Source organism: Oreochromis aureus, linkage group 11, assembly GCF_013358895.1.
Source record: "Oreochromis aureus strain Israel breed Guangdong linkage group 11, ZZ_aureus, whole genome shotgun sequence".
Taxonomy (NCBI): Eukaryota; Metazoa; Chordata; class Actinopteri; order Cichliformes; family Cichlidae; genus Oreochromis; species Oreochromis aureus.
In genome coordinates this window covers 18,902,332-18,926,515 of record NC_052952.1, presented here as the reverse complement: position 1 = coordinate 18,926,515, position 24,184 = coordinate 18,902,332, and the positions used below count along the sequence as shown (strand labels likewise).

At 41.4% G+C, this 24,184-nt stretch overlaps 1 protein-coding gene across 2 annotated transcripts in view; it reads left to right on the top strand.

The window, feature by feature from the left end:
• Positions 1 to 208: 208 nt before the first annotated feature.
• The window catches only part of LOC120442525 (G patch domain-containing protein 8), a 35,000-nt gene continuing 11,024 nt past the window's right edge, over positions 209 to 24,184 (top strand). The window contains exons 1-2 of one of the 2 annotated variants that reach the window (XM_039619124.1): positions 209 to 282; positions 865 to 1,176. In XM_039619124.1, coding sequence (XP_039475058.1) covers positions 1,024 to 1,176 — 153 coding nt within the window. In that variant the 5' untranslated portion in view covers positions 209 to 282; positions 865 to 1,023. Of the gene's footprint in view, positions 283 to 595; positions 705 to 864; positions 1,177 to 24,184 lie in introns of those variants that run through there. The other variant, XM_039619123.1, reaches the window with a different exon arrangement.

Below are 24,184 nucleotides of genomic sequence, written 5' to 3'. Positions count from 1 at the left end.
CCCACGCGGACACGGACTGCATATTATAGTCTACAGCAGACAGAAATCCGCTCCAGTGCAGCCCCCTAGGAGAGAAAGCAGGCACACACGCACGCACATACAGATCGCGGGGGTGAGGAGGGGGGAGAGAAGAAGAGAGAGAGTGTGTGTGTGTGTTTCTGAGAAAGAATCTGAGCCACTTCCACCTGCCTGCGCTGGAGAACGATAATAACAACTAGCTCTGCTCTGGATGGATTTACCGTCCCTCCCTCCAAGCACCGCGGAATTTCATTCACAAGACAGGTGATTGTAAACCACTCTGCCAATAAATATAGAGCAGAATGGAGGGAGGGGGAGGTGTGTGGGGGGAGTGGGGGGGAGACAGAGAGGTCAGATGTTTTCCCTTTCTTTCCTCTTGGAGGTGCGTGAAGAGAAGGCGCACCTGCGAGAGTGTCTGCTGCTCTCTTCTTTACTGAGAACTCAAATTGGGGTGCCGCTGTTGCTGTTTGGCTGAGGCTGCCTGCACTTTACAGACTGGACCAGTGGACGGGGGGGGAAAGACGGGGAAGAGAGAGCGAGAGGAGGGGTGAGCGAGAGAGGGGGTGTGTGTGAAACAGAGACTGGATGGATCCCTCTCTTCCTCTGGCACTCCACAGGCGCTCATTCATTTATTTAAGCCTGGCCGACGACAGCATGCCAAACGCAGACTCCAGCATCAGAGCTCGGTCAGTAGGCTCTAGCATCCTCATCTTTGAAACTGTCTCTCATTCTTTTTAGTCTTTTTGTCTCTTCTGCGTTCACGCATTTACACACACGCGCGCATCTAAGAAGCAGGTACAGTCTTAATAAAGAGCAATTCTCCTCTCTTGTCTTTTTCTCGCGCAGACAGAGACTTTCCAACAGAGGACAGCAGGAGTGAGGCCCCCCTCCTCTCCTCGCACCGCTCCGACAACGTTCCTACCTGCACAGCCTCCCAGCAGGACTTGACTTGGCGCCCATCGGACACCGCCGACACCCAGGACCAGCGTGGGAAAAAAAACCTTTATGGGCCCCAAACCTCGCGAGGCCCCCGGGATGGCGTGCAGCGCGTGCTACTACCTGGTTATCAGCTCCACACACCTGAGTAATGGACACTTCAGGCGCGTCAAGGGAGTCTTCAGAGGACCTCTGTGTCCATCCGCAAACAGTGACTCACCGGTAGGACAGCATACATGCTCTGACAGATTTCTCTAGATGTGTGTGGGTTTGAGCCATCGAGTTTTAAAGAGTTCAAGTGGAGTCTTTTTTTTCTTTTCTCTCTATTTTAGGAGATATGGGATTTATAATGTATGTAAAGTTAAGTGATGTCATAGGAAGTCCAAGTGTAGGGAGGTAAATGTGTGTGTGTTTGTGTATGTAAACTGAGGGAGATACAGTAACACTCAAGTGCCCAGCAGACCCAGTCGTGCTGTCATACGGTACTGAATAGGTGAATATTTTTGCACAGGATGATAATTCCCTGAGCCTTAAAAGAGATTTTTTGATGGGGGGACAGGAGATGTGAATATTTTAAGCCAGGGGAAAAAAATCAGTGTATCCAACCATGAAGCCATTGTCCCTCCTTGCCCCCTTCTCCCTCTCATGGCTATGGGAATTAAACGAATCAAATTACATTAGTTCTTTGAGGAGGAAATGAGTTGCCCTGACAAAAATAGGCCTAATTACCTGGGGAGTATTTGTACGTGTTTGTTTTTTCTGTGTGTGTGTGTGAGAAAGAAAGAGAGAAAAACCTGTCTAGGCTTGTAGAGTATAGTTTCCTGACCTTTCCACGGTGCTCATGATTCCTTTGAGCCAAGAAACTGGCATTCAGTTGTAAACTGTCTTTCAGTGTATTTGAGGGTCTGTGCATGTTTGTGTGCACACCTGTATAGATGAAGGAATATGTGTAGTAGAAAGGGTTTTTTTTTTTTTAAAAAAAGAGTGAGAGAGCAATGAAAACAAGGCATAGAGAGAAGCAAAAGAAATGGCAGCAAATGTAAATATGTATGTGATATTTTAGACCGTGTGAATTAGGGTGGTCTCTGCATCTCCGTATCTCTCGGCGTGTGCAGCCTACGTTTTGCGTTTTGTGTGTTGTACATCCAGGAGCTGCTCCAAGGGTCTCTGGTAATCACACATTATTCATGAGCTCTTAATGTGAGACGAGACAAACTGGCGGAGCTGATGACAAGTTTGATGAGAAAGGAGGAAAGGAGCAGCTGGTATGTGTGTATAAGTGCGTGAGTGTGTGTGTGTATGTGTGTGTTCATACTGAAGTCATTACCAGTCTGTCATGTTCGGCCCGCGTTCACTGTGTGATGGGAATGAGCGAACAGTGTTGAGCAGACACAGTCAGACTGGCAGAGATGGTGCAAGGAGTTGCGTTCGCAAATATTCTTGCAAACTTTTAAACACACGGAAATGATTTCTGCGCGTCTGCCACACAGTTTAGATTCAGCATGCGCGGCACATGTTTCCATTTCTACAAATTAGGGCTTCTGTTATATTTGATCATTTCTCAGAACCCTCTTATCTTCTTGTAAGGTCATTAAACACTCACTCTTTATTGCTTCTGCAACAAGTTTAACCTCCTCTCAGAAATCAGTCTAAATTCTCAAAGGAACTCTTACTTGAATTCATTTGAAGCTTAATGACTATTTTAGGCGTGTCTAGATTTTTAGACTAATGAATGCATAGGCTCCCGGGCAGCCATTCTTTTCCAAATTCGGCATGTTATGAAGAATCATTGAACTACTTGTCACTTGTTTGGGATAAGTAATCAGTTAGAGTGGAGCATGTCTTTTAAAAATGTGTTAAACTTTCATGACACACGTAGCTAGGGATGAGTTTACAGTTGTTTAGCGCAGACCAAAATCCAATAGTATCCTCATGTATTGGAAATGTCTTAAAATTAGCATTGAGAAAGTAAGTGTGAAGCTGTTTAATCCCAGATTATACATTGGGTGCAATTGGCCTAAGTATAAAGGATATATTGTATCCAGATATATGTTGTGTAATAGCAGAGTAATTTAGAGGTTTCTGGAACAGTTCTGGTGCAGATTTACTTTTTTCCAAGTTGTATGGAGGCGAGGAAAAACTCTAAAGAGGTCAAAACTCCTGCAGTGCTCACGTAGTATATAGAACAACTTTACTGCGTGACTGACGCATATCAGCTCCCAGGCTTCATTGGGGTCATTATGATAAAGGTTTAAAGCTGAGACGTATCAGATGGTGGGAAGGATGTGTTCAAAGTTCCTAACTAATCAGTTTTATATGCATTGATGGACACGTGGGCTATGCTGAGATTCTGCTATATTATAAAGTAAGACTCAGAGTGAAAGTTAAAAGCAACACAATGTCTTTTACCTGTACCCAGGCGCAGAGGCTCTGTCTGGGTGCCCAGTCACTTAGCAATAAAGACAAAGAGGTGCGCCTCTCTCCCCGAGCGACTGCAGAACAATATTGGAAACAGATTTGTCACGAGGTGGTTAATAAGATAAAAAGTGGAAGTAAAATGTCATTAAAAAGTGCTTTGAAAGAGCGGCACTCAAGCTGAGATTGGATACATTTCCACATTTAAGAAACAGATATCACATCACAAAATTCTAAACCTGACACCTTCATAACAAATCAATAAGTAATAAACAACAACCCATTTGATTCTCTTTTCAATAAAATGCTAATAAGCTTTAGATTTATATGTGTGTATACAACAAACCTAAGCCATTATGATATTGGAATTTTTCAACCTTTTGAAAATTCACATTAAAATAAAAACACACAGGTGGGGTCCTGGCAAAATGCTACTTTATACCATGTGATAAAAGCAGAAACAATATAAAAAACAGCAAAACTGCCATCGTCATTTTATTATTCACACCTGTGATTTACCTGATGTTACATGGCATCATGGCTTCAGCATAAAAACCTCATGATTATAAATAGTTGAACTGTTACAGTGAACCATCAAATCAGATCTGACACTGAAAATTAGGAATCTCTACAGGCCATATTTCAAATCTGTAACCCTTCAAATATCATCAAAAAGAAGAAATCCCATCAAAGAAAACCATTCAAGCAAAAAACATGAGCAGCAGCTGCTGAAGATTCCCTTTCACCCTTAGTATACTGTAGATTCAAGCGTTCCTGACAAAAAAAAAGAAGAAAAAAGAAAGAAAAAACATTGAATCCATAGCAGCTTACAGGCTTAACTGTAGCTGACTTCCATGTGAACAGACAGAGACAAGTAAAAATAGAAGTTTGAATTTTACTGAATACATTTTGCAGACTCCAAGCTCTGTTTTTCAGGTGTTATTCATGGTACGAAGGACATCATTTACCTCCAAGGCCATGTCCAAACTAATGAACATAAATCTACATGTGGAAAGTTCTGCAAAACGCTGGCCAAGCATGTTTAGAAGGTCAAAAAAAAAAGACTCGCTTTCAGATTTATCCATATTAGTTTAGACAAGGCTCGAGCCTGTCAGCGTGATACAGAATCAGCGCTCGTGGTCAAGGAGTTCAAATGTGACTGCATGTGTTAGGTGAAAGTTAGACCTTCAGCCAGGAACCAGTGAATTGAACACATCACTTCAAGGTGGTTAAACATGCTGAGCAGCATCTTTTGCCCCCGTCCGTCCTGTTGTAGGGAATGCCACGCCAGGCAGAACAGCAGACGCTCTTTGATTTAGCTCAGATCAGTTGACTACAAAGGATTTTACAGCTGGGATTTGTCAGGAGTAACTTCTTGTGTCTTCACTTTGTTAAGGCGGCATTAAGCAAACACTGGGTGCCAATCAATGGACACACTGCCCCCTTTTTTTTACCACAAAAAAAAAAATCTTGTGTTTGTTAAAATCCTTTTGTTTTGTTGCTTAGTTAGCATCCACACAGTGTAGCATGGGAGATCTAGATTGGGATTTTATTTATTACTACTTTATTGCTACCAATTAGTCACTGCAATAGGCCCTTTGGATGTTTCTAACTTTCGGATCCTGCATGTATATTAGTGCTTAATCATCACTGATGAGTCACTCCTAAATCTCTTGTTAACACCTCAAAGGTTTTTTTTTTGTTTTTTTGGTTTCGGCGTCAACATTGAGGGAGGACAGCAGGAGCGAAAAGGTGTGTGCAAAGAGGACAAAGTCATGCATGATGCTTCTCTCAGTTCCAACGGATCCAAACTGTCTTTCTCTCGCTTTCCTTTACACACACACACATTCACGGCTATAATATTCTACTAGAAGTGGGGGTGGACTGTGTGTATGTGTGTGTGTGTGTATGTGCATACTTACTGTTCATCCACTGAAGACCACTTTGATGTATATTTCACTGCCGTTGCAGGAAACAGATCACTGGCTATCCAGCACGGTGTCAAAGTGAGTGCCAATGCGGCAGTGTGTGTGTGTGTGTGTGTGTGTGTGTGTGTGTGTGTGTGTGTGTGTGTGACTCCACATTTGCTCCCTCCTGTTTTCATTGATTCCACAGGGAGCTGAACAGTGTTTATGTAAATGAGGTGGCATTTAAACATATGCCCCGAACAATTACCTTGAAACAACTGTTTAGCTGCACAAAAACAGTGCTGTGTTCAGAGCGAGCCAAGTGGTTAGCTTTAAATATTAAGCCATAATAAGGGGACAGAGGTGAGATGAGCCAGCCGGCTGGCTATTTAGCTTGCTAGTTTTCTCGTGGACGCTAATGCATTACACAAGAATCTAACCCAAGGGCCTTAAATGATGATCATAATAGTAAGTGATCCAGCCTCAGTGTTAAAAGGACTCAGAAGAGAGGATCAAGGTGGTAATTGCGGTTCAGCAAATGTCAGAAAGAAAAAGAGTTAAACGTTAGCTTGAGATGAAGAAATGTCTGTGAGAAAAGCTCAAGAGCAGCTGTTGACTTGTTGTATTGTCACAGCTCCGGAGTCAAGGCACTCTTAGCTGCAGTCGCTCCCACAAAGTCTAATGTTATTGCACACATACACTTGCGCACGCACCAAGTCAGCCATTAAGTGGCATTAGAGCCGTTTGAGAGTGAGCAGGTGAGTGCTGCTGAATGCGAAAGTTCTGTATGACTGGGCCATTCCTGCTGACCACTGCAAAGTGCTCCCACTGATCACCGCTAATGTCCTCCATCACAGTTTACGCTCAACACTCTGGAGAGTGTGTGTGTGTGTGTGTGTGTGTGTGTGTGTGTGTGTGTGTGTGTGTGTGTGTGTGTGTGTGTGTGTGTGTGTGTGTGTGTGTGTGTTCAAGTGCGTGTTGGGGAGAAAGGTGGATAATTGGGACAGATGGGTGAGATAGGATGAAAAGAAGGAGGAGGGCGAGCAGGAGAAAGAGACAGTTGGCATCGATTTTAACACTCTCTCAAGCCTTTATTGACATTTCATTTAGCTAATGAATTCATTAGTGCTTCATAGCATAATAACCTCTACTTGATAACCAGGATGATTCCCCAGAGGAAAAGTGCTGCCTATACTCTGCTGCTTCACTATTTTCTGGCTCTTCCAGTTTGATTCTCAGCTTTCATCATTTTTGTTATTAATCCACCTTAGCTTCTTTTTCTTCTACCTTGCAAGTTTCTTCCCTGTTTGTTTGGAATGCATTGTGTAACTTGTAAATGAACCCAGCGTCTGAGGTGACATAACCTGCCAGTCTCTTAACAACAGCGCAGCGTGCCCTCAGGAATGGAGAAATGAAGGAGATGCAAGATGTTTGAGCATCCTCAGCCTTTACTTATCTATAGGTGCCTTTGTGCTTCCACTCCTGTGTGCGCGCTAGCTTTGTGGTGCTTGTTCATTGGAGATGGAAATGATCTTTATTTATTTTACTGACAAGTCTTTATTTGTGCATCTTTGACTTGCTACCTACTGACAACGCCGGCACGCACACAGATGTACACACACGCACACACAGCCTTGACTTGAATGAATTCAACGACCATTTGAACTTACACAAAAAAAAGTATTTTTCAATCACAAAACGTTTGATGATTCACCCCCGAGAGCTTGTATTTTTACACATTTACAACCTTCCATTTGGACTAAAAGTTCTACCTGACTTCTTTAGAAATTGGAAGAATTTATTACCTCCAGTTTGGGTCCGATGTCTATGGCTTCGAGGGCATAACTGCAAAGATGCCTGCAGGGCTGATTTAACCTGCAAGGGCTTTGTGTGAGAGTGTGCGAGCATGTCTAGAGGGCAAAGAGCGGCTGAGCGTTTGGTAATAGTTATGGTAAAAGAATAGCGAGGGCCTCTCGTGCTGATTTTATCGGGATGAGCAGGCATCTTTAAAGCACAGATCTTGGCATTATACGCATGTTGCGGGAAAGACACGAATTCTGTAGACTCATACGTGCCTGCTCACAGGCACAGCAGATGGCCAAGCTCTCATTCTGTATATTACCTGGGGACAGATGTTTGTCTGTGTGGTCATTAGTGATCACAGCTTCAGATAATCACCTGGAGACACACCAGCACATAAACACACACTCACGTACAATTAGTGAGTGTTTGATAATTACGGGATGTTTGATGAACCATCTGGAACACCAGCTCAGGCGGAAACTGAAAGACACGCTCATAACAAAATCATACACACAAATACCCAAATCATAGTAATCAAAAGTGTATCGTTGAGCATGTGCTGGAAAAAAATATATATGTGAAATAGCAAAAAATAAAATAAAATAAGACAGGTGAGAGAAGAGAAGATGAAAGCATTTTTGCTTCACAGTCATTAGGATGTCACGTCTCATTCTGGGTTCGGTCTTATCCTCTTTAATTCCCTTGACATGATTTTCTCTGCAGTATAAACTTTGCTCCCCGCCCACCCACCCCCTTTTTTCTTTTAAACTATAATTTGCAGCTAGCTTTTGTCTTCCCCTCTAACCATTTCTCTAGCCACTACCTTTGCTCTCAGCCCCTTCTCCCTGACACACCTCTTATATCCATCTCCTATTGCTTCTCATCTCATCTCTGAAGCCCATTCATTTTTTAGCAGGTCAAAGGTTCATCTGTTTAGGCGTTTGAATTGTGTGTGTATGTGTGTGTGTGTGAGAGAGAGAGGGGGGGAGAGAGAGGGGGAGCGATAGGTATGCGGTGTGTGTGTTTGTGTGCATATCTGTGTACAGTATGCCTGCATGGGAGCATGTGGGTGATGGGAGTAATATTGCAGTAGCAATATTGCTGAAAAATCCTTCAAGGAACGAAAGTGCAGAGAGGGTGTGCTTTATTTGATGGTCGGTTTCTCTGTTCTTCAATAACCTCCGTTTTACTCCTCTGGCTTTTATTCTGCCACTCTACCTGGATTCATTCTTTCATATAGGTGATGTAAGCTGCAACTCGCTAAATACAGCCTGCATATTTGCATGTGCATTGCCTTACAGAAATTTGCACCTGCGCTCTTGATTACCTGCATGCGTTTTTGGCTGCTGACACAGAGGCCAGGGTTAAGAGCAGCTCAGACAAATTAATTATCTCTCCTCTGAAGAAGGGATGACTCACTGAAAGAGAGGCTGTGAACCAGCACCTCCTAGTTGAGCAGAAGCCCTGGAAATTCTCCCAGCTTAACAGGGACCAAGGGGCTTCTTCTGAATAAAGCAACTTGGATTTCTTTCACAGCTTGATCTTCACATCATATTTTTTTTTCCACTTTTCATGTGCATAAGGATGATTTATAAAAATAACTACGACTGAAAGAAATCGAGCAGGCACTTTGCATTTAGAGATCAAAGTGGCAGAGGAATTTTAATGCATATGAACAAGTTTTACTTCCCTGGATTCGTTGACATAAGATCAAGGCTTTCATGTTGTGCTTCGCTGTGCCTTGAACAGAATAGGCTGTTATGGTGCACTGCGATCTATGTGACTTATACTGGTGTACTGCTGGTACGCCAGTATAGTCACATAGATCAGCGGTCCCCAACCTTTTTTGCCTCACGGACCGGTTTATACCCGACAATATTTTCACGGACCGGCCTTTAAGGTGTCGCGGATAAATACAACAAAATAAAACTAGTACCGGTACCGAAAAAAAGAAGATTTATTCATAACACACGTGAAAAGACCCAGGAAAACCGAGTTAACGATAAAAACGATAACAAAATAACGCTGAAAACCGATAAAAACCCTGAAAACCATACATTTCACACCTGAGCCTCAACTCTCGCGGCCCGGTACCAAACGACTCACGGACCGGTACCGGTCCGAGGCCCGGGGGTTGGGGACCGCTGACATAGATGACTCAAAGTCATACCACATATTAAATTAACGGAGCAACTTAGATTACTGTAAAACATATGAAAATTAAAGGTTTCTCTATTGTCTAGAAAATAGGGATGTAGTGCTCTGCTATCAAGTTGCTATGATGGCACGTGTACAATAGGTCTAGTACAACGTGGTTAGAAACTTTTCTACTTACTGAAAAAAGTCATTGTTGGGTTCAAGGATTCAGAACGTTGAAAAGCGTATTATTGAGCTATTACCTTTCTTTTAAAATCTCTGTGAACCTGATAAAATCATAGTACAAGCAGGGCAAAAATGCATGTAGTATTATCATAACATCATATGAAAGCCCGTGTGTGTTCATTCTGGTGTGCTCTCATGTTTATGTATTACAGCAGATAGGACCTACTAGGACATTCTGATAGTGCAGTCGGTCATGCATCAGTAACAGTGCATCGAATTATATCAGAGTTACCTCCACCAGCAGCGTGAGCCATGATGCAGACACTAATAATTCATGCCGTTTGCTTCAACCAGTCTTCATATCAGCAGTGATGGAGAAAACAACCCGCCGCAATTATCATGAGCAGCAGCATTCCTGTGTTTAGCAGATTGGAGATGCCAGGCGCTCAGCTTAGCGTTGTGCAGAAATGCCCTGGCTGCGTGCTGCCAGGATGGCAGGATCACAGTGGTCTACGAGCAGCCTCCAGCTACGCGGCACTAGGCCTTGGCTAACGGCTTCATGGGCAGTGTGCCTGTTTCCTCTGTCTGATTGTGCATGTATGTTTGGCATGTTTGTGTTTCAGCATTTTTGAACAAGCCGGCCCTGGGGTGGGGGGGGGCTTTCTTACCCTTGCTGTGAGGTATATTCTTACCCTGTAGTACTGGATTAGTTTCAACAGTGAATGGGAAGACATGGAAACAGCAGGAGGGGAGGTGAATGGAGAGGGGAGGGGAGGAGATGAAGGGAAACCCTACAACGATGAGAAGAAATATGTTGGTGGATTGCGTGTGTGAGTGCGTGTGTGCCTGCATGGCGTGGGTGCTCATCAATTTCCCTAAGATTCCTCTGCCATATAACCCAGAGGCAAACTCAAACTCTGTAAGATCTGTTTCTCTCTGCTTGTTTTTGTCTCCCTTGTCTTTCACTCTCTCCTCTCCACTTACCTATGCATTGTTATACGATTGTTTAGATTGAGTGTGAAACATGTTTGTCTTTCAGGAAAGGCAACACATGTTCTGTGCAGTCCATGGGATTTTGAGCATATTGTCTTTAATCACTGGGTATTCTAGGGTTGCAGCTGTTGAGTGCTGTTGTCATGTACAGTATAACCTTTGTGAATCTGTATTCACAGCTCAAATGAACTTGGCTCTTCAAGGTATGACACGAATGAGTTTTTTGGGGGGAGGTTTTTTGCAGGAAGCATTAAAAATTGTATGAGCCGTGCCCATCAGAGACCAAGCCAACATGTATGAACTTTGTGTATTTGGCTGTATGTGGGTGTGTGTTTGTGTTTATGCGCAAGAGTGTGAAAAATAGCAGCGTGTGATTTATGTAAATGAGTGTCATCGGCCGAGGAGAAGGCAGAATTCCCAGGCCTGATGAGTGGCTTAATGATTCATCAGCCTGGCTGAGGCAGGCATCAATAATGGATGACAGAGTGGGTCATGCAGGATTGCTCGCCCCTTGATTAAAGTGCTCCACAGCTAAACGCCTCACTTCCTCCCTCTTCTCACCCTACCTTCTATGGGGATAAATACAGAAATGTGCAGTACATGCACACACACACAAACACACACACACACACACATACTTGTTGTGCATGTGGTCACACACCTCTTCCTCAATCTCTTTCTGTACAGCTTAATGTCATCTCACCTCTCACATGCTTAATAAGCTCTCATCCCCTCCCCATCTCCACACTCTGTTTCTTTGGTCTTAATCCAATCATAGTGAGTAAAAGAGGGAGAGAAAGGGGTAGAGAGCGAGAACAAGAGGGGGAAAAGAAGAAGATGGAAAGTGCAGGAGAAAAGAAGAGAAAAGCACAAATTAGGGCTTTATGATTTGTACAGAAATGGAAACCTTCTCTCTGGAGATAAGACAGGAACATAAATGTTCCTTCTTTACCCTCAACACACAGAGTGGAAGGAGCCATTCTGCCTCTGTCTCTCGCTGTAAGCTCTTTGTGGGTGTGACAGGACAAATCTCTGTCTATTAGGGGACATAAACCTCTAAACCCTGAGCTACACGGCCATACATACTAATGCAGCCGTACCGAGGGCTGGATACAAGTTAGGAATGATAGCACGGGACACCCAGAGAAAGAAATGAATGTGGCGAGCAGGATGTTGAAAGCAGAGAGAGTCCTGGCGGGATTTCAATCCTGGCCAGCTCCAGGTCTTAACTGCTACAAAATCATATAGCACAGCAAAACCAGCTTTCAAAAAGTTGGACTGTTGTGCATGACAGAGCAATTCACTCAGCTGGCGTGTAAGTCCCCAGACAGTCTCCAATTTCAGCCTCTGATCTGTAGTATCTCTAGCCATCCATGCACTCGCACTGTAATGTGCCACAGAAAAGATCACTCACTTATTGGACACACTCGTGTTATCCTCTGATAGCACAAATGAGCCAACACACATACAGCGAAATGCTCACCTACATGAAAACTTCAAAAGAATCTGGAAGCGTAATGTCTGAAAGAGAGCAATCATTCCTCAGCGACTCTTTCCTCGCGCGTACTCGCCACTCATCTTTGCAAGTTTCTGACTTGGCGAGACTTAGTCGAGCATTAAGAGTAGTGCGTAATCTTCGATCATATTAATCCTCTTCTTTAAATCTGTCACTTCCCAAACTGATTACCTTCATCTCCTTAACTCGTCTTTCGCTCTAATCTGTATCATCGCACTCTGACAGATTACAGCCCTTGTTTGATCCCTTTAACAGATCCTCCTCAATCCCCTTTGAAGCAGTCAGTCAGCTGCCTTGTCTGGAGTGTGATTGACAGCACACGAGTATAAAGAACGCGTGGGTGTGTGTGTCTGTTTTATGTTTGCAGGTCTAATAACTTTACAGTGCCGTATATCCATTTATCCATGCAGAGTCTTCAGTTGTGTCTGTAATTTAAATGTCAAGAGTGTATGGTCCATATATTCCTACTTTTTTTTCTTTCTGCTATCTGGGAGGAGAAAAAAAATTATATTGAAAGTGACATTTAGCAAGAGAGGAGAAAAGCCTAATAAGCCCAAGGTTTGAAAGACGTATGACTGACAAGTGTTTTTAGTGCATAAAGGAGAACCAATAAGGAGGAAAAAATTTGGAGGAAGACAAAATACAAATAGAAAAACTGACAGAAATGGTAGGTGGAGCAATCAGAGGGAAAATAGTGAAAGAATAAGAGATCATCACATCTCACCAGTCTATCCTTCTAAAGCTCTTCTGATATAATTTTCACTCCTCAGAGCAGCTTTGGAGAGAATCAAAGAGGAAAACAAGAGTTGCCAAAAACAGAGACGGCACACAAAGCATTGACAATATACGCGTTTAGAAACAGCAGAGACGACGGGTAAAGTTCAGCTCACCCACCATTGTTCTCACCATCCTTTGTCTCCCTGTAATTGGTATATGATTTTCGCCTTGATGTGCAGTGAAAGAACAGGAAGGGAATCTTTGTCTTTTTCACAGAAACAAATGCAAGTCCTTGAAGAGCACAGCGAGTAAGTGAGAGGTAGGATCATAAAAAATACATTCAAAGCCACAGTGGAGACCACAGTTTGTAGAACACCTGGGTATTCCAGGAATTTACATGCAGGCGTTCAGGCTTTTGTGTTTGTGTCTTGCTCCCACAGAGCACAAATTGAATTCACAAAAATCCTAGAAAGCACCTATGGGTTATGTTTGTTCAAGTGGCGAAAATGTCTTAAGATGTCCTCTGCTTTTTGTGTCTGTAAGCTATGCTCTGCCCGGGTGAATCAGTTTAACTCATGCCGTGCAAGCCAGAGGCTAAGTTCACATTGTATTCAGGATGGCATGAACACAGAGAGATTGAGAGAGGAGGGTGGCGATGTTGAGAGGTGGACAGATTTTAAATGTGGGCACAGAATAGGATTGATCAATGGTAGAGCGCTTGAATAACTCCGTGAAAACAAGGTAGCCCTGTTGAATAGGGAGGAGAAATAGAGAGAGACAGAGGGGATGAGGGCAGGGAGGGGTGGACACATCAGCAGTGGGAGCCTTTTGGCCTTGCATTGTGATGGACAGGGAATTAAATTTTGATTGCTTGCTGAGTGATCGTTTGGTTGGGCCTTGTGACTAATCATAGATTTATGGCTTCAACAGGAGAGCACTGCAATTTGTCGATGCTACAGACTCCCTACTGTAGCCCGACACAAAAGCAGTGCAGCTATTTTGAGGCTTTTGAATAAAGTTCTTTGATTATTTTTTTCACTTCTTTTATGTTTGGGTGGTATTGCCTTAAAATCTATCAACAGAATATATATTCTTACAGATATGTTCAGACCAGTTTTTTACAGCTGTACAGCTGTAACATTGTTTAGAAATGTGTGAACGCGAAACATACAAACAGACTGAAAGTATTTACATAGTAACAAATTTCAGGCTTTCTGGTGTGCATTTTAAACATAGACTGCAAAACTAGAATACTTACTTCTAGTTTATAAAGTTCCAACTAGCTTGAAAGTCAAAATTTGCTATGGCCACTTTTATTCTTCAACACAGCCTGAACTCTCTTAGACAAGCTTTTTTCGTCATTTCTTTAAGTAGCTCTCAGGAATAGTTCTTCAGGCTTCTTGAAGGACTTTTAAAGCTCTTCTTTGGATGTTTGCTGTCTTTTGTTCTGTTCTTTGTCAGTATGATCCCACACTGCTTCAATAATTTCGAGGTCCAATGCCAATCATGACTGAAAGTGTTCCGCTGTGTGTTTTTCTATCCAGGTGTGCATTTACTGCAATGGCAGTGTGTTTAACATGATGCTGTCAACAATCTCCAGACTCTTTCCAGATGACATTGCATGATAGATCAAAAGCTGACTGTATTTTTTTGTGTACCATGATGACATCTGTTTTACAGATGTCTGTAGACACTCAGTGTTGTACCTCTCACATGGACTCCTCCTTTCATGTTGATTATTCAGTCCAGTTCTGACATATGACATAGAAACTGAACATTTAACAGTATTTCCTGAAAACCGTCTTTTGTCTGATCATTTCCTAATAATATTTACATTTACAATAATGGATTACACAGAGGTACGGAAAAGATTTCATCACAGCAGATGTCTTTCTGAAAGCGCTGTAATTGAGTTTAAGGATATAATTCATCCACTGTTATCTTCTTCAATGCCTTGTGCCAACACAATTCAGAGCAGCTATCTAAATGCTACTCCCACAGAGGTTGATTATCGTGTTAATATTTTTACTTCTTCACTGCACACCACTTTAGATACTGTAACTCCTCTGAGAAAGAGAAGTACCTGATTTCCTGGTGTAACTCTCAAACACTCACCTTAAAGCAGATAACTCATAAGCTAGAGAAATAATTTCTTCACAAATAAAATTCTAACCATTACAGAAAAACTTGCTCATAATCATCTCACAGATGTAACATTATGTACAGCTACTTTCAGGACCCTTGATATTTGTTTAGACTCTTTTTCTCCAATTCATTTTTCTGAGTTAACTTCAGTAATTACTTCCTCCAAACCATCAACATGTCTTTTAGACCCCATTCCTACAAGACTGCTCAAAGAAGTCCTGCCATTAATTAATGTTTCAATCGTAAATATGATCAACCTATCCCTAATAATCAGCTATGTACCACAGGCCTTCAAGCTGGCAGTAGTTAAACCATTATTTAAGAAGCCATCACTTTACCCAGCTGTCATAGCTAATTATAGGCCAATCTCCAACCTTCCTTTCATATCAAAAATCCTTGAAAGAGTAGTTGTCAAACAGCTAACAGACCATCTGCAGAGGAATGGCTTATTTGAAGCGTTTCAGTCAGGTTTCAGAGCTCATCACAGCACAGAAACAGCTTTAGTGAAAATGATTTTCTTATGGCCTCTGACAGTGGACTCATCTCTGTGCTTGTCCTGCTAGACCTCAGTGCAGTGTTCGATACTGTTGACCATAATATCCTATTAGAGTGATTAGAACATGCTGTAGGTATTACAGGTACTGCACTGCAGTGGTTTGTATCATATCTATCTAATAGACTCCAATTTGTACATGTAAATGGAGAGTCCTCTTCACACACTAAGGTCAATTATGGTGTTCCACAGGGTTCGGTGCTAGGACCAATTCTGTTTACATTATACATGCTTCCCTTAGGCAGTACCATCAGAAGGCATAGCATACATTTTCACTGCTATGTGGATGACACCCAGCTCTATCTATCCATGAAGCCAGATAACACACACCATTTAGTTAAACTGCAGGAATGTCTTAAAGACATAAAGACCTGGATGACCTCTAATTTTCTGCTTCTAAATTCAGATAAAACTGAGGTTATTGTACTCGGCCCTGAAAATCTTAGAAATGTGGTTTCTAGTCAGATGCTTACTCTGGATGGCATTACCTTGGTTTCCAGTAACACTGTGAGGAATCTTGGAGTTGTTTTTGACCAGGACATGTGCTTCTATATTCAGCTTCAGTATTCCTTCAATACTGAACAATTATGTAGGACTGCTTTCTTCCATTTGCCTAATATATTCAAAATTAGAAATATCCTGTCTCAGAGTGACGCTGAAAAACTAGTTCATGCATTTATTACTTCTAGGCTGGACTACTGTAATTCATTATTATCAGGACGTCCTAAAAAGCCTCCCATTGATCCAAAATGCAGCAAGAGTAGGGGAGACCGGGGATAGTTGTAACATTTTTGACATTTCTGTCTGTAAATTGGAGCTCTTTTAAGGTAGTGGATTCAAAATGTAATGCAAAGTATTTACATGTCTCTGCTATTAAATAGTGCAGCTATTTTCTCTGCAGCACAATTACCCATTGCATGGTATGGTCTCAAACACAAAGAGTGAAATGTTACAATTAACCCCATAGTCTGGGTTAGTTGTAACATATCCTGAAGGTGAAATGTAACACAATGAAATAAAGGTACTGACAAAACATTAACATGTAATCTTTTTTATTCAACACATGAATGCACATAGAGCCATTTATGTAGCTATGTGTGTGTGACAGAATGCAGAAATCTAGCTTTTGAACATATTCCAACCCCCCAAAAAAGACAAATGATGGAATTTTCTGCAATTTTTGGTTGGTCTTCCTTGAGTTTGGCCTCATTGGCTCAGTGGGCATTATAACCTACAACTCTTGCACCAATTTTGAACATAACAATGAAGCTGAAAAAATGTAGTTGTGCACCAGCATCGCAATTCCATTACTTTTTATCATGGCTTACCTTGGTGTGGTTTGCAAAGTGCCTCAGAAAGATGAGGAAATCTGTTTCTTGCACCCATCCTGATTTATTTCCACTACCAGTACTTCCTACTGGTCCATCTCTGACACAGTAGTCTGCATAATGTATGCGTAGGAACACAAACAGTGGTTGTGTTGCCAATGGCATTAACCGCATAGACAAAAGCGACCAGTGAACCTCTCTGCTGATGTCGTTGCCCCAACTTGTTTAATATAAGTTAAAGTAATAGTGTGGTAAGTTGTAACATCTGCATTATTGTTACAACTAACCCAGACTGTTGCTGTTACAACTGACCCAGACTCCTATAGCCATGAACTAGCTAACATTACAGCCAATGGCTAAAACATTAGCACTAAAGACCTACACAGAATATATCCCCATAGACATACAAATAACATAATTTAAGTTTGATGAGTTTAACTGCAAAGCAGATAATGCTATTAGAAATTGAAATAAAGTAGAAAAACTTACTTTTTGGCATACAAATTACTTTTTTTCGTGTTAAATTGTCTGTATTTGACAAAATGTGCTGATTTTTCACATGTGATAGCAGAACTGAATTGGGCATGCACAGGATGAATCACATCATTTGAAACTTAGCCCTGATTGGAGAAATTGGAAGTGTTACAACTGACCCACGTTACAACTATCCCCAGTCTCCCCTACTGAAAGGTACAAGAACCAGAGAGCATATTTCTCCTATATTGGCTTCTCTTCATTGGCTCCCTGTTAAATCCAGAATTTACAATCCTGTTCCTCCCATACAATCTTACTGACCTTATACTACCCTATCACCCCATTAGAGCTCTTTGCTCTCAGACCACGGGCTTACTTGTGGTTCCTAGAGTATTTAAAAGTAGAATGGGAGGCAGAGGCTTCAGTTTTTAGGCGCGTCTTCTGTGGAGCCAGCTTCCAGTTTGGATTCAGGAGACAGACACCGCCTCTACTTTTAAGATTAGGCTTAAAACTTTCCTTTTTGATAAAGTAAATAGTTAGGGCTGGATCAGGTAACCCTGAATTATCCCTTAGTTACATTGCAACAGGTCTAGGCTGCTGGAGGAGTCCAGTGATGCACTGAGTGCTTCTTCTTCAGTCACCTTTGTCATTCACTATGTGTTTATACACCTTTCTGTATTTAACTATTTGTTATATTCATCTCATAAATAATAACATATCATTGTTGGGGTTTTCTCTGTTTTCTTTGTATTATTGTAGGGTGCTGTATAATACTTACCCTACTTACTTACCTTACAATATAAAGCGCCTTGAGGCAACTGTTGTTGTCATTTTGCACTATATAAATTTCTTGTGTAATTTGTCATACCTCAGCCTTTTCTCCTCGTTTCCCTTCCTTAAGAATGGGTTCTTGACAGCCACCCCTCCACTGAGATCATTTCTGACGGTGTCATATGGGCCAGATGCATCTCTCCGGTCCTTTGTCCAGTCTTTGCTGGATTTTTTTGTTTCTGAAGGACATGATTTTCAGATACTGTTTATCTGCATTAGATAAATTTTTAGGCCTCTCACTTTTTCTTTTGTCCTCCACTTGTCCAGTTTCCTCATTTTTTGTGTGTCTAGACAAAACAGAGGTTCATTGTTGTTCTGTATATTACATCCAATGTGTAATTAAAACTGGAATTTTATCTTTTCCTTATTTTTCCTCATTTAAAGTCCATAGAGAGACCATACAAATGTGTTGTATATATGCTATATATGTGTAAATATTTACTGGACTGAAATAGCAACAATTAAAAATAAGAATCAGATTTAAGAGTAAACATCGATGTCCATGTCAGCTACAATGGATGCAAAGAAATTAAGGATTGAATCTATTCTTTATTTCAGAAATGGCAACAGAGGGAGCAGGAGAAATAATCAAATAAAATCTCTCACTATTATTTACTTATTCGGTTTGGTTTGTGCATGCAGCTCAGCTTAAAAGGTCAGAAGGAGCTGTAACATTTTGTTATACTTCACGGTACTCACTGATGATGTCATAGTGTAGAGGATTGTGCTTTAGATAGTTACAGTTTACACACACACACACACAAACAATGAATTATGGCACACCTGACAGAAGTTCACTGGAATACACATTGTGCTTTTATTTGCTGGAGTCTCACTTTGTGAAATATTTTAGCCTTTCTAGTTTCTCTTTAACAGAAGTTGCTGGTAGTTTGAGAGATTATGAAACTCACTGGTACTAAAACATCTGTCCTTTTGGCTGTGAAAAAGCCCTAATGACCATATGTATGGTCAACACATCTGTGATTTTGGCTGTGGTTATTCGATCTACTTGTTTTGGCCATACCTCTAACTGGCAGTAACGATCTGGAGTAAACAAAGATATACAAACACACGTACAAACAACATCAGACAGTTGCACACAGACAAAAACACTGTAAAGCCAGGGCGTAGATGTGAATAGGTACACACACAGTAAATGGAAAAATGGGTGGGTAGCACAGAGCACGCAGGCATATTAAAGGCAGTCAAGGGAGACACATCGGGGCTGCAAATATCAGCTCATTAACACTAAGCTATCCTGCTTGGCATGCATGTTTGTGCACAAAAAATGTCTGCCACTGAGCTTTACAGGTCATTACAGTAATGAGTAATTTAGGCCTCGGGTCAACAACTGTCACTGGCTACCGAAAAAATGGCAAGAAATCTCACTGCGCTGCCAGGCACTCGTGCGAGTGTGAACGCATCTGACGGAAACATGTCACAGGAGCACTTTAGACACAGGTAGAGAGAAAAAAGAGTGGCAGATTAATGTAAATGATTTGAGAGAGCGAAGCAGAAGGCAAACAAATTTGCTGAATTATTTTTAATTTCAATTCGTTTTTTCTGTTCATTACCGTTGCTAAGTTAGGGTGATAATTATAGCGGAAGATAATTAAAGATTTAATTGGGCTTGATAAACCTTTTGGAATTGTTTATTGAATTGTTCTCAAAAACCAGAGGTAACAATTAGAAGTTCTGTAAAGTCACATGTCTGTTTGTCATAGTTTTGTAATAGTAAGATTAAGGCATCATCACAGACAGCATGCATAAGCGAAGCGGAATTAGCAACCTGACACATGAGTGTATGGGGTTTATGAAGAGAAAACTGCTAATTGGCCTCTAATTTTGTATGCTCTGTTTCTGTAGCAGCTCTGCGACGGGAAATTCTATAACAATAGTTTCTTCAAAGTTGGTCATACTCATCAAGTTTTTACCATATTTTTCCTCCACCCCCTGCAGTAGAAGTTCTCTTCAGTGGAAGTTAATATATTTGAACAGAGAGAATCTGTTTCTATCAGTTGTGTGCTACAAGGCTCGCTCTTGCTCTCTTGTCGTGGATTTATTATGCATGCATGAGTGTTGTTTCGCCCTATTTTTGAATTTCACACTGAACCGGGATTGCGATTAAAGCTCGTGTTGCAGTGCTGTTAACAATTATCACATCTGATCAGTTACATTCGAGTAGGTCCGAGCCAAAGTGCCTCATAATTTTGTGGAGATGCAAAATTTGCACTCGTTTTCCGATACTGTTCAAGTGCTCTCCATCCGGATTTGTATCTATTCCCATTCATTTTTAAACACACTGACGAATATACAGAGAAAGGGAGAGGCAGAAAATAAAGTAACAAAGTACATAAAATGCTTCCGAAATTTGCAGTAATACAATTACATAATTTTTATATCAACATCTCTGTGTTGGCAGTGTGTATATCTCAGGGTGTCATGTGGTAAGTGTAAACATATTGCTTTTTTATTTGGCCATTCCACTTCTTCAGTAAAATAAAAAGGTGTTTCTTATCAAATTTAGTCTACAGTTTTAACTAGTGGGGCACAAAGTAGGTGCCAGCTTCAACAAATGTCAATATCCTGACCAAATGTCAAACTGGGTACAGATAACATCAAATAGCAACTTACAATAAAGCCTATTAGAGCTCAGTAGCACATGCTCACAATCTGAAACAGCTGGTGTTCTTAGCACACACCCTAAGCAGGCCCACCATTAGGGAGTTTTCCCACTGAAATGTCATTGCAGATTGGGGAGGGATAAAATCTGTGGTCCCCCTTTGGGCCCGGGGCCCCAAGCAGCTGTGAATAGGCACGCCTGTTCACAAGACAGTGTGACTGGCTTCATCCCTTAATCCTTATCAAAAATGAATCTTTTTCCTTCAACCATGCTCCACTTGGAAACTTCCCTGGCAGTGAATTCATCATGTCCTTGGAGGAGGTCATGATCTCTCCGCATATGTCTCATCCAAACAACCACTTTTGTTTTACATTAGATCAAGGAAGCGAATGGCTCTCAAAATAATGTTACAGTATCACTTTAATATAATATCAGCGCAAAAGCCTGTAACCATTCTTCATTCTATCACTAAGTTGAATCTACAAGAATGTTGTTCAATATTTAATTACAACTTACAAGAAAGTGACCAGTGAGGAGAGAGAAACAATTTAGCTCGAGGGCAGTAGGCAGCGAATGAGATTTTAATTCTTTATTATAATGCATTTGATTAAATCATAACAAACTGTCACGTCAGTCATGCAGACAGCAAATTGTAAACGACTACAGACTATTTCTCCCACTGTTTACCACGCCGAGCATAAAATGAAAGCTTCAAGGAAAATGTTTTCAGCCCGAGTTTTCTTTGATTTTTCAGAATACATAACCACGCATACATACTCTTACACAGGCACCACTTAAATTGGTTTTGTTGACTCAAAATATTTGACTATCCTATTGAAATGAGCTCAAGTGGCTTTCAAAGAGTCATATTTAAGTTATAATATATTTCAGAGATATGCCACCAACTCCATTTTGTATTTTTAAAGGGACCTAATTATTCTGCAGGAAGTTTCTCATTATGGCCTGCATGGTTTGCTGCTGTAATTCAGCTCAGTGAGTGAAGTATCCTATAGCTGTCTTTAGCTGGAAATCTTATTAATTAATTACTTGAAAACCTCATAGGTTCATCCAGCTTCCTTTTTGTCCTTGACATGGTTCCATCTGAGTTCAATTCAATGTCAAGATGTAAGAGTTACATTATGACAGTGATAAGCATATTATCATATGGTTCTTTGATTTATGGTGCTGTTCAGCAGTCTTGAAGGTCAACTCAGAGATGAAGAATTTAAAAAAAATGTAGTTACGGTTATTTAAAAATCATCTCCACAAGCCTCAGTGAAGCATGTTCACTGCTAATGAGCATTTTTTGATTTTACATACCATAGGAGTCATCAAGAAGAAAAAAAGGGGCCGTCTGAACTGTAATGATGGCAGTGAATCAGAAAAGGTGCTACCACAGTTTAAATCTATAGAACTCCCAGACGTTCCCAAAAGGATATTCATGTTTGGGGGCATTTTTCATGAATATATTGTATATCATTAGTTTGCAGTGCACATATTCTCAAATGCTGACAGACCACGTCTGTAAAACACTTTAAGCGTGACCTGTTCATTTCCACAGCAGCTCAAAGACATTAAACTGTGTGTCTGAAACTCTGGTCATGGTCCAAAACGACTCCTATTTGTGGCACAATTTCAGCTATAAAAAGGGATAAATTGGCACTTCTCCTACAAACTGTGGATAAGCGCAAAGAAAAAGAAAAAAAAAAGCATGGATGCTCACAGCTCTGCACAAACACTCACACGCATAATCATGCAAACAATCACTGTCCATTCAGGTCTGCAGACACATCAATTGTGCTTATTCTGCAAACAGATTCATGCCAGTGAGGTAAATTGAGGTCTAGATTAATTTGGCACCGGTATATCAGGTTGACACATTATGTGTGACTGTGCATGCATAAGTGTGTGTATAAGAGGGGACTAACTATGTAGATGTGTTTCTATAGGAGTGCCTATAGTGGAAACTTGTATGAGATGTGAACATTTAAACCAAATGAAAGCTAGCGCGCTTGATTTCAGCATTCAGCAGAAAAATGGGCAACCTCTTGCCAAGATGCTTCTGACATAAACAAATGGCCTCTGAGTTAGCCCACGCACGCACACACAAGTGCACCTTTCTGCTTTGATGCGTTCACACCTTTTCTCACGTCTTTCTATGTATATTTTTCTCATTGTTAAAAGTAATTATCTTGACAGAATCAGAGAGGTGAGAAGAAAGGGTTTGAGAAAGGCAAGCACACAGAAATATAGAAAACCTCTCATGTACACACATCCACTGACATTCACTTACACGTTTCCTATGTAATCTTGCATAAGCCCTACAGTTGACAAATTCACAGCATTCATTATCTCAATCTTATCACACCGGCAGCACTCAAATGAGCACGGCTCTGGGTGATTGGATCGTTTTCTTGCAGTGACTTAAGCCTGCGAGGCAGATCAATACCATGCACTCTTGGAACGTCACAGGATCAATGTATATTAGTTACCTTTCTGTTGATTTTAGTATAGGAGAGTCCTACCACCCTGTCCTTCAGCCTCCCCTACCCTTCACACATACTGGATAAATTCCTGCATGGCCAGAGGAAGAGCAAGTTCTTTTGCAGGTTAATGTATGTGAGTAGAGTACCTGAATGTAGCAAATAACGCTTAATGATGATTGTTACTGGCAATAATAACGCTGAGGTGCTTGTGAGAGTCTGTATGTGTGTTTGTGATGCAGGCAGGGGTTATTTCTCCTCTTGCCTGCACTCTTATCCTCCCCTTCTTTTCCTCTCACCTCTGTTCCTGTGCGCAGGCATATTACTGAAACAAATTGGGGCCAATAGACTCTGTCACTGCCTGACCCGGGACTCAAACAGAAAAAAAAGAGGATGCCAGAAAGGGAGAAAAAGGCAAATAGAGGCGATGAAAGGGAGTGTGAAGTGAAAGAGAAGAAGAGTGATTTGAAGGAGGAGCATAAAAAGGCGGGGACGAGATAAGTGCTACAAAAGAGAGGGAGCGAGAGATAGAAGATGGACAGAAGGAAAGGAAAGAAGCAGAGAGAGAGAGAAAGAAGTGACAACCTCAAATTAAATTCCCATCATGTCAGTGTAGAACAGAATTCAATAGTGTTTATTGGCAGCCCCTAGCCTCAGGGAAATTACATTCTGAAGCAGAGCATGGCATGAATGCACACACACTCCTCAACACACACACACACACAGTCACACACAAGGAAGCATACACATCTATTGTACACAACACTGTGCATGTATTCAGACCATAAAAAAGGCCCTCTGGCTGATGTGAGCATGCAGACAAGTGATTTACTCCCTAAGGTCCATGTGCCATTTGCATAGCGGTTGTGTATCTGTATCTCTATCCATGTGCTATTTACCTGCATGTCTTTGTGTGTATTTGTCTGCACGAAAAGTCCAAGTTGTGCGTTTCAGACGCTTAGGGTTTTTTTGGGGGGGGGGGTTTTGTCGTCTGTCAAACATCGGTTTCCTCGCAGAGAGATTCAGACTATTTGCCATTTTAGCACATACACAAGTTTCTATTATAGCGGCTGTATTAAACGTGTCCCCAGGCTCAAGTTGCCATGAGCACAGGGCTTCA